The 17,303-nt window shown below is 41.3% G+C and overlaps 3 protein-coding genes and 1 long non-coding RNA gene across 10 annotated transcripts in view; 2 read left to right on the top strand and 2 right to left on the bottom strand.

Moving 5' to 3' along the window:
• The window catches only part of dnm2a (dynamin 2a), a 30,747-nt gene extending 22,823 nt beyond the window's left edge, over positions 1 to 7,924 (top strand). For 6 of the 7 annotated variants that reach the window (XM_061065386.1, XM_061065384.1, XM_061065385.1 and 3 more), the window contains 6 exons: positions 329 to 438; positions 546 to 657; positions 845 to 1,009; positions 1,906 to 2,129; positions 2,365 to 2,628; positions 3,778 to 6,156. In XM_061065386.1, the coding sequence (XP_060921369.1) occupies positions 329 to 438; positions 546 to 657; positions 845 to 1,009; positions 1,906 to 2,129; positions 2,365 to 2,628; positions 3,778 to 3,850 (948 nt within the window). In that variant the 3' untranslated portion in view covers positions 3,851 to 6,156. Of the gene's footprint in view, positions 1 to 328; positions 439 to 545; positions 658 to 844; positions 1,010 to 1,905; positions 2,130 to 2,364; positions 2,629 to 3,777; positions 6,157 to 6,938 lie in introns of those variants that run through there. The other variant, XM_061065387.1, reaches the window with a different exon arrangement.
• Positions 3,243 to 3,782, bottom strand: LOC132995423 (uncharacterized). Its single transcript, XR_009677019.1, has 2 exons — positions 3,647 to 3,782; positions 3,243 to 3,509 (listed from the first exon to the last, which is right to left on the bottom strand). It is a non-coding gene; the product is annotated as an uncharacterized LOC132995423 (long non-coding RNA).
• Positions 7,677 to 10,367, bottom strand: tmed1a (transmembrane p24 trafficking protein 1a). Its single transcript, XM_061065396.1, has 4 exons — positions 9,980 to 10,367; positions 8,895 to 8,992; positions 8,493 to 8,676; positions 7,677 to 8,352 (listed from the first exon to the last, which is right to left on the bottom strand). The coding sequence occupies exons 1-4, from the start codon at positions 10,178 to 10,180 to the stop codon at positions 8,134 to 8,136; spliced, it is 702 nt and encodes a 233-aa protein (XP_060921379.1). The 5' UTR covers positions 10,181 to 10,367; the 3' UTR covers positions 7,677 to 8,133.
• Positions 10,368 to 14,895: 4,528 nt separating this feature from the next.
• The window catches only part of tnfsf14 (TNF superfamily member 14), a 3,507-nt gene continuing 1,099 nt past the window's right edge, over positions 14,896 to 17,303 (top strand). Inside the window, exons 1-3 of the mRNA XM_061026574.1 lie at positions 14,896 to 15,413; positions 17,078 to 17,111; positions 17,198 to 17,263. Of these exons, the coding sequence (XP_060882557.1) occupies positions 15,219 to 15,413; positions 17,078 to 17,111; positions 17,198 to 17,263 (295 nt within the window). The 5' untranslated portion in view covers positions 14,896 to 15,218. The remainder of the gene's footprint in view (positions 15,414 to 17,077; positions 17,112 to 17,197; positions 17,264 to 17,303) is intronic.

Here is a 17,303-nt window from a genome sequence, read left to right as displayed (position 1 = left end):
GTGTGGAACTGTGAGTGATGTAACTGTTGGGCCCGCGCCACTCTCTGTGTTAGTGCAGACATAAATGCTTCCAGATGTCTCTGTTCAAGAGGGAAAGCTGGCACCCCATCCCCCGCCAGAACTCCTTCATGCTCCTCCTTTTCCTCCTGCTCCTCCTCATCACGCACTCCTCCATCTCACCAGCCTGCTGGTGGTCCACGCAGATTTACCCTTTCTCTTTATTATTAAAATATAAAAATGCTCCCTTATGACACCATGACTTTTTCTGTTTTCTGATGTATAAACTGTTTAAGTTCTGCTGCAAATCCACGTTTCTGTCTCATTCCAGGAGAAGGAAAAGAAGTATATGCTTCCTCTGGACAACCTGAAGATCAGAGATGTTGAGAAAGGATTTATGTCCACAAAGCACATTTTCGCAATCTTCAACACAGAACAGAGGTCAGGGTTGTGACCTTTGATTTGTACCTTCTTGTTGTGGTTTCTCGTGTATGCATGTCCTTGGGTACTGTGTGTAAACCAGGCAATTGTGTTCACCTTTTCTATAGGAATGTGTACAAGGATCTTCGCCAAGTAGAGCTGGCTTGTGATTCCCAAGAGGATGTGGACAGCTGGAAAGCCTCATTCCTAAGGGCAGGAGTTTATCCAGAGAAGGACCAGGTATGTGGGCTTTCTGTCTCTGAAGTCCTGAAATAGTTATTACGGTCGTTATAAGCACAACCGCCTTCTAAGTTCAATTTTTGCTTAATTAAGACAACAATCTTAACTGCTACTTGAATGAAGAAACTTAATAAATGTTTTGAAATGAAATATTTGTTTTTTCATCTTTGTTGTTTGACATCAATAGGCGGAGAATGAAGATGCTGCCCCTGCAGACACATTCTCTATGGACCCTCAGCTGGAGCGGCAGGTGGAAACCATCCGCAACCTGGTGGATTCATACATCGGCATCATCAACAAATCCACCAGAGACCTCGTGCCCAAGACCATCATGCATCTCATGATCAACAGTGTGAGTCCAACAGTCCCCAGCAGCAGACACAATCCATAAACAAACAAGAGTGTATGCAAAGTCCAACACAGACCTAAAACAAAAGATCATCTTAGTCTGTGACCTTAAAGTTCCCGTGAGGAGTTTTAACTGGTTATGAAACAGACTGGAATCAATACTGATGCCTCTAAATCACCTACAGAAGCAGTTGAGACAACCAGCTATAACAACACTTATTTCTATGTAGTATTTTCATTCCCTGTTACAAATGCCACCGGGTCGCTGCCAGACTAAACCATTAACAGTACGCTGCTGAACATTTATGTTTCTGTTTTCCACGGCAATGATCCACAGTGAGTTAGTCTATTAACAGAGGAGGACGATCGTTCCTCAATACCATGATTAGACATATAAACAGGATGAGATTAGCAAAGACGCACCACTTTGTCCACAAGAGGCGCCAAAGTCAACAAGCCAAAAAAGTACAAAATAAAATCATTTCCTGATCTTTTATTGACAGAGATAAAAGGTATTTTAAGGGGCTGTCATGAAACGTGGATTCTTTTGTCTAAACAGTTTTCTTTCATGGAGGTTTTAGGTATTCAACCAGTAGAGAATTAAGAGAAAGCTATGAACACAACTTTGTACAGTGCAGTGTACAGCCCAGCCAATGTTGGTGTTCTAGCTGAGTGTATGTTCTTACTCTTAGGGATTTGTTTTATGCTAAATACTAACACTGGCTAACACCTGTGTGTAAAGATATGTTTTGATCATATATTTACACGTTTCCCCCAATTTATGAACCCTTAGATCATTTAACTTCTGACTTCCGGTGCACCTACCTGCGTCTACACATTTTTAATGTAAATAAAGTGAATTGCATTTACAGTTGTTGAAATAATCTTTACTTCCTTCAGGCAAAGGATTTCATCCACTCAGAGCTGCTGGCCTACCTCTACTCGTCTGGAGACCAGAACAGCCTCATGGAGGAGTCAGTCGACCAGGCCCAGCGGAGAGACGAAATGTTGCGCATGTATCATGCACTTAAGGAGGCACTGCACATAATTGGCGACATTAGTACAAGCACCGTCTCCACCCCAGCACCCCCACCTGTCAATGACACCTGGATGCAAGAAGCCAGGTGAGATAAGGTTCTAGATAAGCTTCAAGTGTAACAGCTGGGAAATACAGTATCTAGTGGCACCTCCTGTTTCCCAGAATCAGCCTTAAAAAAAAAAATAAAATTATTATCAAAAAAAATATTGAATCTCTCCTACATAGGGCGTGATGATTTCCTCACCTCTACAGGAAGATTAATGAGATCTTTTACATGATTGTTAAGATGTCAGTTTCAATTCATCATACTCTCCTCTCAGCCCAACCCCTCAGCGCAGGCCGCCTGCTGCTGCTGCACCGCCCCCCAGCCGCCCACCTGCTGTTCGGGGCCCAACACCAGGACCACCTCTGAACCCTTCCCCTGCTTTCGGAGCTCCTCTTAACCCCTCTCCTGCATTCGGTGCGCCACCAATCCCCTCTCGCCCAGGCCCGGCCATGAATGCCTATAACAGTGGCCAGGATCCCTTCAGTGCACCCCCACAGATCCCCTCCAGGCCAGCCCGAGTCCCACCCGGTGTGCCTAGGTAAGATCTCCTGTTGTATCAATACCTTGATTTGATTTGATACATTACAGTTTTTGTTGCACTGTATTTCCAGCATTTTGCTCTAACATCACGTCATCATCTGTCCTTCAAGTATCACAGGCATTGTTCATCATTTCTCACTCTGACCACTCATCCCGTCTCTACATTGAATATTATTTTTATTTGACTTCATTCTCACTCCGTTTGTTTCTCCCTGACCTCACTCTCTCACTCCGTTTGTTTCTCCCTGACCCCTCTCTCTCACTCTGTTTGTTTCTCCCTGACCTCACTCTCTCACTCCGGTTGTTTCTCCCTGACCTCACTCTCTCACTCCATTTGTTTCTCTCTGACCTCACTCTCTCACTCCGGTTGTTTCTCCCTGACCTCACTCTCTCACTCCGTTTGTTTCTCTCTGACCTCACTCTCTCACTCCGTTTGTTTCTCCCTGACCTCACTCTCTCACTGCATTTGTTTCTCCCTGACCTCACTCTCTCACTCCGTTTGTTTCACTCCGTTTGTTTCTCCCTGACCTCACTCTCTCACTCCGTTTGTTTCTCCCTGAGCTCACTCTCTCACTCCGGTTGTTTCTCCCTGACCTCACTCTCTCACTCCGGTTGTTTCTCCCTGACCTCACTCCGTTTGTTTCTCCCTGACCTCACTCTCTCACTCCGTTTGTTTCTCCCTGACCTCACTCTCTCACTCCGTTTGTTTCTCCCTGACCTCACTCTCTCACTCCGTTTGTTTCTCCCTGAGCTCACTCTCTCACTCCGGTTGTTTCTCCCTGACCTCACTCCGTTTGTTTCTCCCTGACCTCACTCTCTCACTCCGTTTGTTTCTCCCTGACCTCACTCTCTCACTCCGGTTGTTTCTCCCTGACCTCACTCCGTTTGTTTCTCCCTGACCTCACTCACTCCGTTTGTTTCTCCCTGACCTCACTCACTCCGTTTGTTTCTCCCTGACCTCACTCACTCCGTTTGTTTCTCCCTGACCTCACTCACTCCGTTTGTTTCTCCCTGACCTCACTCACTCCGTTTGTTTCTCCCTGACCTCCACCTTTTTTCCTCTCTCTGTCGGGTTGTGTTGGTTTCTCCGCTGTCTCTATGTGAGCAAGTCTCACTCCTTGTTCTGTATCTTTTCTCCCCGTTGCAGCCGAAGACCCCCTGGCGCTCCTTCTCACCGGCCCACCATTATCCGCCCTGCTGAGCCCTCCCTGCTAGACTAGACCCGTGGCCCAGTCCACCTAATTGTGTGTGTTTTGTGTGTGGGTTTGTCTATCTGCACTCTAAAAGGCCAGAGGCGGGGGCTCGAGGGGAGGGGATCAGACTTCTAGTGGTGCATTTTGTGCATTGTCCAGCCGCATTAATATGTCTCTTCAAGCAATGTAATAAGCTGCTCATACCGTCTTTATCAGCGCACATGAACGAGAGGAACGCCTTAACCACTTGAATATAACATTCGATTGCTGTGGAAATGGTTCATGACACATACAACGCAGCTGATTTCTGAGATGCATTTAGCTTCTATCGGTAGCAGATGATGTATCAAATTCAGTTCAAGCCCTTTTCTCATAGAAACAGCTGGTTTATTTCTTCCAGACAGAATCTCAGTCAATAACTTATTAACAGTTACATGCTTTCTTTCCTCCCAGACCTTTTGTCTTTGGTCCAGAAGCCCCAGTCGAATCTCTGTTATATACACACCTTATGTGATGTCAGTGTTTTACTGGGTTTTCATTTCCTAACTGATCTCATATGGAAAAAACGAAAGCTTCTAATCACTGTTGTGGTGTCCATCACAGTTTTTCCCTTCAGTTATTTTATCCGAGTGACTTTGTCCTTTTTAATGAATTTAATAAACGTAGCTTTAAAAGAAAATAAATCCTAATCACAGAAAGAAAAAAACAAAGAGTATAGACACACGGGGCAGGGTTGTGTGAGACTGAGAGAGTATCTTTAACCCCCTTTTTTAAATTATTCATCCAAGATGAAAAGATGTCAAACAGATTTACTGTTTCATTTCCAGCACTTCTAACCCAGTTTCCTATCCCCTCCCAACAAGCCGGACATTACAGGGATGTTGTAGTCCCTTACCAGAACACTATGCACAGAAACCCGAGAGAGAGACTAAAGACTGTCTGCACTTTGTTGGAAGCTTTCTCTCTGCTAATTTTGAGTTGATAAAGTCTCGAATTGTAATCGAGGGGGGGGGGGGGGGGTAGATGAAGATCTGAGGTTTAGAGTATAAAGATGGTTTTAAGCATTTAGGGGTCACATCTCTCTCTGGGCTTAGTTGTCAAGACATGTATAATTATCACTTCTGCTTCCTTGCATTGAAATAACATTGTATATAGCGGGACTACTCTGGGGAGTTAGCACTTGCATCTCATTTTAATCGCACGGCGGTTGATGACAAAAACATGCTTATTATTCTAATCAAAGCCCGATATGTTGAACCAATAGTTGCCCCGTTAAAAGAAGCTCTAACTCTGTCGTTGCATTGATTAGCCTTGGATGTAGAGGGGGAAAAGATCGGTTATCTACTGGTGCATTATTTATAACCTGGGCATTTGTCTTTCTTTTAATGTTTTTGGTTGCAATTAAATCAGCTCTGTACAACTCCGCTCCCCAGCTTCTCCTAGACTCTTAATCAAGGGTTCTTCTACAGGGATGAGCTGTCTAAGTGTGTTGTATGTGGGGGGAGGGGGGGCACATTGTCTACACAGCTGTGGTTTTTTTGATAACAATGAGTATATTTTGATTGCTCTTTGAGGGTATTTGACCAATTAAAAACAACTTTAAAAGCAGGGAGCGGCGTTGGGGCTACCATGATGTTTTGTGTTTTTGGTTTGATCAGTAGTGGTGGTGAACAGGTGGTGGGGATTGTTGGTGTTTGAAGGCACACCCTGACTAGAGAGGCAGTCTGGACTTTTCACTCTTCTCACTTCAGAGAGAAGCGTAATCAGCCAATCTGACAAGATAAGAAACTTAAAAAAAAAAAACCAGAACTGTCCAAATCCAGACTCTCCAGACAGCGTGTGCTTTTTCTTCCCCTGTGTTTTTCTGTGCAGGTCTGGCTTTCAGTGACAGTGCCTGAATGAGCTTAACAAGCTCTTGGAAAAATGTTCCCTTTACATAAGTTCTTTCACAAAGACCTAGTAGGCAAATCTAAAGTAGTTCTTGAAGGAAAATTCCTATTGGCCAAAGTTTGTTCAAAATCCCATGTGCCTGTCATGTTAGCCTGCCCCTGTGAAGCCCGGACTGTAAATACCCTGTGATACATTAGGTTGTGGCGACACTGCCTCCCTTCCTAATGGATGTACCCTGCTCCTTCCTCTTTCCCTCCCCTGCCTGAATTTGGTAGAAGGGGTTGGAAACCAACCTGCAAAAAAAAAAAAACATTTTCTTTTTGTTTTGCAAACCCTTGTCAAGTGCCTCTGTAGCAAAATAATGATTTGAATAAACATGAACTGATTTAGTATGGCGAGTAAATAAAGAGGTGTTGTGTACAATAAAGGGACTGGCTCTGGTGGTTGGTGTCTCCTTGTGTCCTGTGTGTGAGCCACTTTCTCTCTTCTTTCTCTTTTTGATCAAATAGCCCCCCTCCTGGTTTGCCTTCCCCTCACTTTTCCTCCCTCTCTTCATTTAAACCAATGCAGACTGGCATACATGTTTCTATGGTAACCTTCTACTGGCAGCCTTTCTACTGCAGAGTTACATTACTGTGACTGTGGAGACACTTTTTACCAATCAATGTAACGTAATAAGAAAACAATACTGTGCATTAGTAATAATTATAGCCTTTTATTCTTACATTAACAATGCTTATAAAAGAACTCAACCTCAGCCATTGTAGGTTTTAAAGTTTATGTCTCAGAATTTCATCAAAGTAGACTGAAAATCTTTTTTTACAGAAAAAAAAACCTGTAAGCTTTAGGGGGGAATATTGTCTATTTGAATGTTGCACAGATTTTTAGGTGATACATATTTTACTGTTAACCCATAGAATAACTCTGTTCAGAATATTAAATCAGATGTATGGTGAATAAGCCCAAGTCTTCAACAGTGCTAACTTCTTAATATAGTATTGTGTTTAATGCGATTCTCCTTTAGGTGCTGCTGAAAGGAACCCAGGATGTGACTAATTATGTCCTCTAATGAGAATGAAGGATGATCTCTCTTAGCCAAACACAGCTGCCTTATTATAAACGACCTCGCTGTTCCCATGATTGGATCCAGTATAGTGTTATTATCTGTCAAAGAGCTTGTCATATAAGGTTGAGAGATTAATGTTGGTTGATTCTTCCTGAACAGGCGCCCGGCTCCCCGTCGAAACCAATGGTGACCTTGACCAGCCTGAAGTGAACATGAAATGACCTCAATCCACGGCAGCAGCAGGACTGCAGGAGAACTACATATATTCATTTCAGTTCACGGAAAAATAAAAAGCTGCAAAACTTTTGTGGCAGATGTGCATGATTCTGTCTGAAAAACCTACAAACTGCCATTTTTAGTTATAGAAAAGTCCGACTATGTAAGTTATTTATGTTGTCCGATTGACCTGTGGCACTAAAATATTGTGTAGTATAGATCCACTTTGCACACAATCTAATTGTGTTCAATGAAATATTTCCTCTTCCTTGGTTTTTACCTCATTATCTCTCCCAGAAGACTTAAATTGTTATTTATTTACGATTTAGCTCTTGGGGATATTTGGCAAAAGAAAAGATACAGCATGTTTTATTTCTCCTATAGTGCCTTTCCAATGGTCTAGCATGAATTCATAATGATCTAATACCAAAACGTTGATGGCTGAGGAAGCTCAGCATTCTTAGGAAGTTTAAACAGTGTCAGATAGAGAGGTGGCGACTGAAATGCACAGTAGGTTTTATCTCCTGCAATTTGAATATTTTTTTTGCCATGAAGTGCAATTGCATGAAGAAATGACAGCATTCAAACTGCAAGGAATGAAATGACTCAGTCAACACTTGTACTTTCCATCTACATGACTGCACTGTTTTTGCCTATTTGACCTCCAGATGGAGACATTGATCAGGGAGATTGTTTTATTTGTGTGAATACATGATTATTATTTTTTTCCATCACAGTAAAGACGTCACAGGTGTATTTTAAAATAATTTACACAGTTAAACAGTTAGAGTAGATTCTTAGGAGGTAGGGTTTCCGATATTTGGTATGTGGTTTGTTGTTGATAAAAAATAAAACATGCTTAGGGCTATGAATGTTGATGTGAAATTTAGAATCTGAGCTTCAATAAAAGAACATTCCAGTGAGAACAACTGTGGTTCTACAAGTGTTTTGTGTGGGCTTGTTTTTATATATTGTCTGCACTATGTGAGTGTATATTACAGTCTGGGTTTTATGTGCTGATGTGACTAGAATCACAATTTCACAAAATATATAAATAAGTTTTTCATTACATGAAAAGTCATGCAAGAGGTTTTGGGGTCAAATTTCAAGTGTAAATAATCAAACAGTTTGGATTTGACTATGTGCACACGCGCTTGGTGCCATCAAATAGGCGTCGCAGGGTGTAGATTTGGCTGACAGCGACTGTAAGCATGACAAGCATGCTGAGGCAGGACCAGAAGGACACTCGCCACAGGTTGTCCTCCAGAAGGTAGCGGTCCCTGGTCTCAAAGGCCCGCAGCATGGCCTGGAGCTGACGGCTCCTCTCCAGGTGCTGGTACACCGAGTCCATGCTCGCCTGGAGGGAGGAAGCATAGAGGGAGATGAAAGTCGGAGCTTGGATGTGTTCACATCAAATAGAATGACACCATTGAACTGTTGTCTGAACGGGGTTCATGCCTGCAGGAGAGGAACTGGCTCTTTATTTTCCCCTCTCACCCTGATGTCCTCCAGTTTGTAGTCCAGGCTCTCTGTTCTGGCCACGTCTGCCCACTCATCCTGGGCTCCACCTGCGATGTTCTGATTATTAATGATCACCTCAAAGAACACCATCTTCTCTGACAGTTTACTGAAGCTGTTGTCAAAACACAACCTGTAGTCTCCATCATCTGTAGGATGCACCCTGCAGGAAAACAGAAAGGTGTCAATCTTTGCAAAAAGGTGACCTTTGCTTAAAACGTGGTTAAAGAGTACAACAAAGGAGAGTGTGATCATTTTCAAAGGACGGGAAATGCATCTGAAATAAAGTCCAATATTTTGGGGTTTTGAGGCATTCAAAATAAAGAGAACAGGGATGGAGCACAATGGAGGTGGGTGTTGTTAAGCATACAGATGACTAACATGTGAAGGCCATCAGATCTCCTGAAGTCAGAGACCAGCCTGTATCCACCGGGTGAGATGATGCTAAAGCCAACATCCAAACCTGAGCCAGCTATCACCTGCAGAAAAAGAAAGATTGAGGTCAGTGATGCAGCATAGCTGGGCTCTGAGTCACATTTCCACTGACACAGATTAACACCAGACATGATGCTCACACAACTCAAGCTTTTAAAGAATTTCTGGGCAACTGTGGAATTCAAATTTTAGCCCTGATAGCACACTGAGCAACAAGCCTGCTCACTTAGAATACCACAGTGATACCAATTAGGCAGATGTGTTCAGGAGACCTGATTCAGCAACTTTCTCATTATTTTATTTCTATCACACCAAGCTACCTGTGGGGTTCAACCTGTCATCATTTGGAAGATTACACCTAATTCTAAGCATGCTAATGAACACATGGTCTTCAGCTGTTTGTAAAAAGGTATAGCAGAGCCGTGCTGCAGTACTGTGAGCATTATGTGTATACTGTTCCAGTGTTCTAAACACTCACAGAGTGCAGGGATGTGTGACAGCAGGGTAGCCAGGTTTATCTTTACACTTATAGCTTCCGCTTCAAGGTAGTGAAGTTCGCCTATGATAACATAACTGCTGTGTCATGCAATACAAAGGTTAGGGCCATAAAATGTTGAGGACACAATAAAACATAACAACAGGTTTGTTGAACAAATGTGCTTTTGAATTTAGGCTTGATATGTTTGCATGAGCCAAAAAATATAGGCCTACATATCGTTGTTGGAACTTTTTTTCAATGTGTTCTTCCAGAATATATATTGTTCCAGAGGTTTCATTGTAAAGTTTGTCTTCTCTTTACCCCTTCTGAGGACATGTCTCTCTAACAACAGCAGCACTGTGTTTTCTTATCTCTCTGCATTTAGACCAAAGTCCAAAGCCTGTTCTTTTGTTTTTCAGTAGGCTACAGTAATACATCATTCTCAAGCTTTAATAAAGCTATCCAAATCTTGAAACACAACACTACACCATCACACTGTCATTGTATCAGGAATTTAAAGAGTTAAACAGATGAAGAAGAATATGATAATTACCTGGTATTCAACGTGCATGCTGCAGTTGTTTTCTGCGGTTTGGTAAAAACACTCTGTACTTCCAGCAGGTAATAAAAATGTAAACGCAATATCTTTGTTTGGCCCCGAACCCAAAGTCAGGCCAACAGTTAAACATGCCAGCAAACAGAGCTCTGCCGGCACAGTCATCATCCTCAGTTTACAGTGCGCAGTCCACTTCATCTACTTCTAGCAAGTTTGTTCTATGTTACACATGAACAATGTGTCTGTCTTACAGTATCATTGCTTGCTCCCATAATCCACCAGTCATCAACAGGTTCCCTTTTCCTTCAAAGTTGAATGAGAGGAGCCAACGTCTGAGTGGAACAGGAGTGATCTGCAGTCTGGACTGAGGCCACATGCAAATAAGGAGAGGTGACAAGGTACAATATGCTCATGTGGTGTTTGCTTACTATGAGCCTCATAAAGGCTGATGAAGGCTTGTACAATAAGTGAAGGTAGTTTTGGGCTTGTAGCAATTGAAAGATGTGTATTTGTTTCAATGTAACAATTTCCTTTTTCCTTGTTCTTTCTCAGCATTTATAATTCCCTTTGAGAAATGGCAGCTGTCATAACATTTTTTAGTCAGTAGAGGGCGCTTAAGGTGAAAGCATTCACTATACAGCCACTACAGCGTACAGGGACTGAAGGGGGAGAATTTGATACATGGGTAAATTAAGAAATGCATAAAGAATACTCGTTTTGGTACCATATCACTTTTGTATTTAGGGTTAGGGTAACATTAAGTTATTTAAGTAACAGTCACTTTGAGTAGCCTTAATGTGTCAAGCTGAATTGATTGTACACAGTACCTTCATGTTGATTTATAGGCTATGCCACAAAGTTAGGGAGACCAGGGGCGATTCTGGAGTCTGTTGGGGCCCAAGGTAGAGATTCACAGCTGGCCCTCCAAATAGCGCTCATCCCCATTATGTTACAAATAATGAAACACCAACAAAATAATTTAGCGGAAGTCTCTCCCACATATTTAGGGCTACACAAGCATCATTTAGTCAACTATTATATGAGTTAGAGGTGTCAGATGGGGCCCGCTTCGGGAGGTTTCCTACTGTCATGGCAAAGTTTGCACATTTTGAGCCACTGCTGTGGTATAAAGTTTTGCAGCCCTTTGGGCCCCCCTACTGGCCTGGGGCCCCAAGCATTTGTCTGCCTTGCATGTTGACAAGCAGCGCCTCTGGGGGAGAGGCAAACAGACAATCGGCTCTAAGTTCCAATGTCAATGATGAAAGCATTTCGTTCTAGCTAGGTGATGGGACATGAGTTTCACTTGTGATAAAATGTGTTGCTTAAAAAAAGGAGATGAAAAGAGTCACAAAATCTCAATCATGTAGAAGTTGCCTTTGAAAAATCAGCAGAAAGGAACAGAGAGCAGAGGTAAAGTGAATTCAGGTATTCTGTTCATTTATCAGGTGAGTAAATAAACTGTTAATTGTTATACTGTCCCATTAAACCTCATGCCCCTCTCACCCTGAATTCACCCTCTCCCTTAGTCATTAACGGTTATAATAAAGACAATTGAAAAATTTTGGGTATTAATTGTTGTGTCAGGAAAGTCAGCCTTGTCATAGCTTAACTATAACTCTATTAAGTAACAGTTAGCTTGCACCTGACCCTGTTATTTTTTTAAAAAGAAGCTCCATTTGAACAGTTACTGGTCTGTTCCAAACTGTCAAACACGCAGGCTCTAAAACGCCCATGTCTTGTTTACTGGATTGCAGATGTTACTGGAAAATACATTCACATGGTAAACGTAATTTAACCATAATTTACTGAAAAACAGTGAGGCAATTTCAAGACACAAAGGCCTTTGTTTTACAGTTTACATAAACAACATTTAATACAATGGTTTTAATTTTTTTTCCATTGTCATCAGCCTAGTACTTAATGTTTCAGTTATATTGTCACTGTTACTTTACTGCAAATAAAGCTCATTATATTAAATCACAGCAATACCTTATTCTGTTAAATAAAAGTGAAGTTCATGTTAGTGTACAGTGTATATATCCAGAACCATATTATTATGTTATCTTATGGGCAGCAGTAGCTCAGTCTGTAGGGACTTGGGTTGGGAATCGGAGGGTCACGTGCGTTCAAGTCCCAGCATGGACCATGTCCAGAAATTGGTCTGGTAGCTGGAGAGGTGCCAGTCCACTTCCTGAGCACTGCCAAGGTGCCCTTGAGCAAGGCATATAAATTATATTATGATATGATATACAGATAAAGCGTATTGAGCTTCATGAAGGCGGCTGCATATATGAAAAAAAACCACCTAACCCTAAAAAAATTCTAACAAAACGTTTCTCAGCTGTTTTTTGTAGTATTAGGTGTCCTTAATAACATACTAAAAGTTTACCAAAATTTGACCACTAGAAAGGTGTAATTTTCAAGATGGCGTCCAAGATGGGCAGGAAGCCCTTAAAATATCCTAACTCCTTCATTATTTGACCTAGCCAAGTAATCTTGGTGTCTAACCCCATGTTTTCTGGGTCTATGAATCCATTGGACTTGTCTAAATTGCACTGAAATGATTACAAACTTATGGAATACATGATTTTTTGAGATTACTGTAAGGTTTTATCTTTGTTTGGGGTGAACCAGAGATGTAAACGATTTAGCCTGTCATGTAACTCCTACTCACTACGTGTTTTTGGACACATACCCTTTTTTTTGGCAAAACACAGACTTGACATTCAATATAAAAGTTATTGCACCCAAAAGTAACTTAAATTGGAGTTGTATAACTTTGATCATAAACAACTCTGAATTAGCCCGAACGAGGCCTGTGTGTGAACCCTCTAAAATGGTCACTCATTTCAATTTGAATAAGGTAATACATATGTAATGCATCCTCTATAGATGTTTTTGAGTATAAAAGTGGAATTATACTAAACCTAACAAAACTAAATTCACAATTTTCAGCAATTCAGAAGATGGTGGAAGAAAATACTGACATTTGATATTGCTTGCCTCATTGAAATGTTGTTGGCAGCACAGTGTATACCATTTTGCTCAAACAAAATTCATCCTTGACTACTTAAACCACCCCCCCACATTAGACAGATTTCTAACACATGAAAAAGGCCAACAATGTGAGTGTGTTAAGAGAGGATGACATTGTTAAATTAGCTTGAGGAAAAAGTACACTCCAAATGCAATTTTGACCATGAGTTATGGTGTTGTAAACCAAGAAACTTGCCCCATTTGCTGTAAAAACTTAAGAGATGGCTCTGATGTGGTTGAGCTGATGGAATCAACAATGCACCTGTAGAAAGAGGCGACGACATACACATTTCCGCTGGTGAAATAGAGATCATTGAAAAGATGATTGGAAAACCCGTTTTTGGAATATCCTTCAAACGGAAAGACCGGGCAAAAACCCTTGCAGATGACTCCACCATCAAAGTTGCCCAAGATCGAACCATTGATCCTGCTTTGCTGTTTCAACAGTTCCTGATCATGTCGAAAACTGGACAGTTTTCACTGGAAGATGTAATGAGCTATGAGCTCTGCTCATTTCCTGCAGCCCTGTTCAATGCATCATTGATAACAGTGGAAGGTGTTATCTTTTTTTTTGCCTTTTGTTTTTTATATATTTTTATATATATATATATATATTTATATATATATATATATATTTATACTTTTCTTATTTATACATATCTTTTTATATTTTCTTCAGTTGTTTCCTCTTATTCTGGTTTATTTTTTATGCTTTTTTGCACTGTGACCTTCACTAGATTTACCATTAGTCATCACACTCTTCCTCCCATAGAGGTTGATTATAGTGATTCTCACAATTCCCAACTTGACATGGTCCACAAGCAGACATGCATGTTAGTCCATATGCCCTGCAGCTGCAACGTTGTCTTCGGCAGGCAGTTGTGCAATTACAGTGGATCATCTGCAGGAGGCTTTCTGAGGCATCAGTCTTACTGGTCATAACTGGCAGGAACCGGTTGTCCACCAGTTTCCATCCCCAATCCACTGTGTTCATGTCACCTTCCTTTGACACCATATATGCTTGTTACAGATTGCTTTAATATATAATTGTACTTGTAATCACTTATCTATCATGCAAATATGCTAATTAGAATATTACATGGCCAAAACATGCATCAGGCACCAGTATTCCTGGTCTAGGAGGAATACAAAGGAGTAATGGTCATTTTAAGGACCTGACGGCCGCCATTTTGAAAATGGGGCCTTTCTTGGTATCAAACTTTGGTAAACTTTTTGTATGTTTTTAAGTACATCTGATACTACTGTAATCCACTGAGAAACCTTTTGTTAGAATTTGTTTAGGGTCAAGTCATATTTGCAGCTGACTAATGATCTAAAAAGTGTTAACAGAAGTGATGTGGAAATATTCCAAATGAATGAACACATTAAAGTTTGTAAAAGGAAGAGAGGAAAGACAGGCTGTTTTGTTTTCTTCCTCATTCAGATTTGTTTTCTTAGAACAATTATGGTTAAAAGGTATTCTTGTAGAAAAAAGAAATATTATCTAAAGACTCTTCACAAAAAAGAAATCATATTTCTAGGACATGTTGGATTAATATCAGAAGAAATTTAGAAATAACATTATGTTTAGAGTAATTCTTTATGTGCTTATGCCTCACAACTTGGCTCTATCCCCCACAACAAAGCATGAAGGGAAACGTTGTTTATGACAAAGTGATATTTTGTTGAGATTTGGAGATCTGGTCAGTATTGCTGCTTACAGACAATGTGTCAAGCCACAGAGAGAGTGCATAAGGGAGGAAGTGTGAATGAAGAGTGACACTACAGTTAAAGGAGGGGTGGGGGTGGGGGTTTAGAAATGTGTTGTACTTGTTCCCCCACAGAGTGACTGTTGCCTTCCACCTTGAGGTTTTGTGATCGATTGTGGGGTTCAGCGGCAGCATTGGAAAGTTCACATGCTGAAAAATGTTGGTGTTTGCAGCGACTGAGTGCACACAGAGGCCTCTGTGACCACTTTGCTGATACATCTTAATATTTCTGAGTCTCTTCTCCTTCTGACAACTAGTGAGCTTTCACCACTTGATCCAACCACAAGTGAGCCCACCCATTTTGCTACTTGGTCTTTCGTCTCAGTCTCTCCGGTCTCTGTTGTCTCTGCACCCCCTCTCAAGCAACACCTTCTGACAACTAAGTTTTGAATTATTATTTCTTTTAGTAAGAGAGAAACAGTGCTGACGGTATGCCAGAGTGCGGCTATCCGTCGCCATATGTGGTGGACACCCATGCCAACCGGCCTCCATTGCCACCCAGGCTGAGCCGGAAGAGACAGCGTCTTGGGGTGGCACAGACCCTGTTGTTCATGCTGGTGAGCCTGGCCTTGTTTGGCATGTTCATCGAAGCCTACTTAATCTACCACTTCCACATTTCTGAATATGTAAGTATCATCTTTCACAATTCTATTATGCATTTCTTATCAACTCTGATTCACACTTCTTATCAGCTCTGATGCACACTTCTTATCAGCTCTGATTCACACTTCTTCTCAGCTCTTATTCACACTGATTCACACTTTTTTGGGTCAACACTGATTCACCCAAAAAGTCCTCTTTGAAAATAACCTTTGATTTTCTTTCTTTCTTTTCTTGTAACATCTTGATTTTCTTTCAAAACTTTGGTATTTCTAATTCATTCTTTAATATCATTCTACTTAAATGTAATCAATTGAAATTAGTTCAATACCCATAGAAATCATTTAAGCTAAATTTCATCAAAAGTATTTAAAAAAATACAAAAATGTGTGACTTTTAAACATAAAGCTAAATTGTGAAAAAAATGAAAGCATTCTATGTATGTTAAAATTTCTAATATTCTGATCTTTGGATGTTAAATCTACAATACAAAGTAGAAATACAAGCAAAGTTATGACACGCGTTTAGAAGAATCTAAGCTAATGCCCTGAACGGCCTGCTTTGCTTTGTTACAGAATCAGTGAATGACCTTGTGATAACAACACTGACATGAAATCAGATCATATGAATGTTTTTCTCTTAAAACTGCTGATGGTGGGATCATTTTACTATTAAGGGGAAGAAAGCGGGTAGATATGGAGAAGTACACGATAGTCCATCCTCTTTATGGAGAAATCTTCTGACGTCCTGGGGAGGGAGGAAACAGGGGTTAATGTCTCCACCATAGTGGTGAAGATGGCCACTGCTTTATTTCAATGTGACTCATTTTCCTGTCCTCTTCGGCTTTGAGGGCAGCAGTCACAGGGTTAGAAGGGGGGGGGATTTTTTAGCACACAGGGTGTATACAGAATGTACTCTACGGTAAAGGGACGATGGAGGAAGTGGTCTATCTCTTGCTGCATGTGTGTGAGCTTCTGTTTGTAGACATGTCCTTGCATGCAAGTCTTGCAGCAAGTTGACCGCAAGACAAAAAGGAGTCCTTAAAAAAACTAAAAGATGAAGAGCATTTTCTAAAGATTGTCTTACATTTGTACAGAAGCCCTTAAAGGCAGGGTTGGTCATTTTCTCCAGATTCACTTTTTTCAGATTTTAGTTGAAATTGTCTTTAGGTCCATGCAGACAGAAATGAATAACTAATGTGCTCTGAAAAAGGAATGATCAAAATCCGTCATCTGTATCAGTTTGTAAGCCTGTAAAAACTTCGACCAGTGTCTGCCACGAGGTACCAATCTGACGAACCAATCACACGCCTCCCTGTCTCCCTGCTCGTTCTCTACCCCATACATGCACGAGCCCACACTCAAAGCATGAGCTGAGGTCCGCTTCTGGACCAATGGCACTTGTGCATGTAAGTGAGGGGCGTGGCTTTTGAGGGTGCACAGAGGGGAGGGGGTGGGTGCAGACGAAGAGGGAATGCTACTTTCAAAATACACACCTGAAAATGATCATTATCACAGGAAAAGGCAGTATGTAAAAAGTACGGACTTGTGTCTGCTTCGGGCTTCTGTACTTGTAGAACAACAGTTTTTGAAGTCATTACTACAACTGTGGTGAATCTCATTCTAAATCGTTGTTGTCGGGGATGATCTGCTTTATATGTGCTAATAGCACGTTCTTATTCCCATTGCAGGCCACCTCAGGATCGTCCTCCAAGCTCATTGCAGGTTAGTCGCAGCACCTTTTTGTGCCGTTTTTTTTTTTCTTACTCCATTATCCACATCAGACTAATGATGACTTATCCTCCTCACAGATGTGAACTCTCCCACTGAGAGGCCCAGCGATGTTCTTCCTTCCAAACCTGTCGCACATCTGACAGGTGAGATCGCTGTTTATTTTCCTTCCATATCCACAGAGTT

The sequence above is a fragment of the Labrus mixtus genome, chromosome 20 (assembly GCF_963584025.1).
Source record: "Labrus mixtus chromosome 20, fLabMix1.1, whole genome shotgun sequence".
NCBI classification, from domain to species: domain Eukaryota; kingdom Metazoa; phylum Chordata; class Actinopteri; order Labriformes; family Labridae; genus Labrus; species Labrus mixtus.
This window is presented reverse-complemented; position numbering and strand designations above follow the sequence as displayed.

Coding starts and splice junctions, on each gene's coding strand:
- tmed1a (XM_061065396.1), bottom strand. CDS start 10,180: ATGAAGTGGACTGCGCACTGTAAACTGAGGATGATGACTGTGCCGGCA. Junction 8,993..9,979: donor GCATGCACGTTGAATACCAG/GTAATTATCATA, acceptor CTTTTTCTGCAG/GTGATAGCTGGCTCAGGTTT. Junction 8,353..8,492: donor ACAAACTGGAGGACATCAGG/GTGAGAGGGGAA, acceptor TCCTCCCTCCAG/GCGAGCATGGACTCGGTGTA.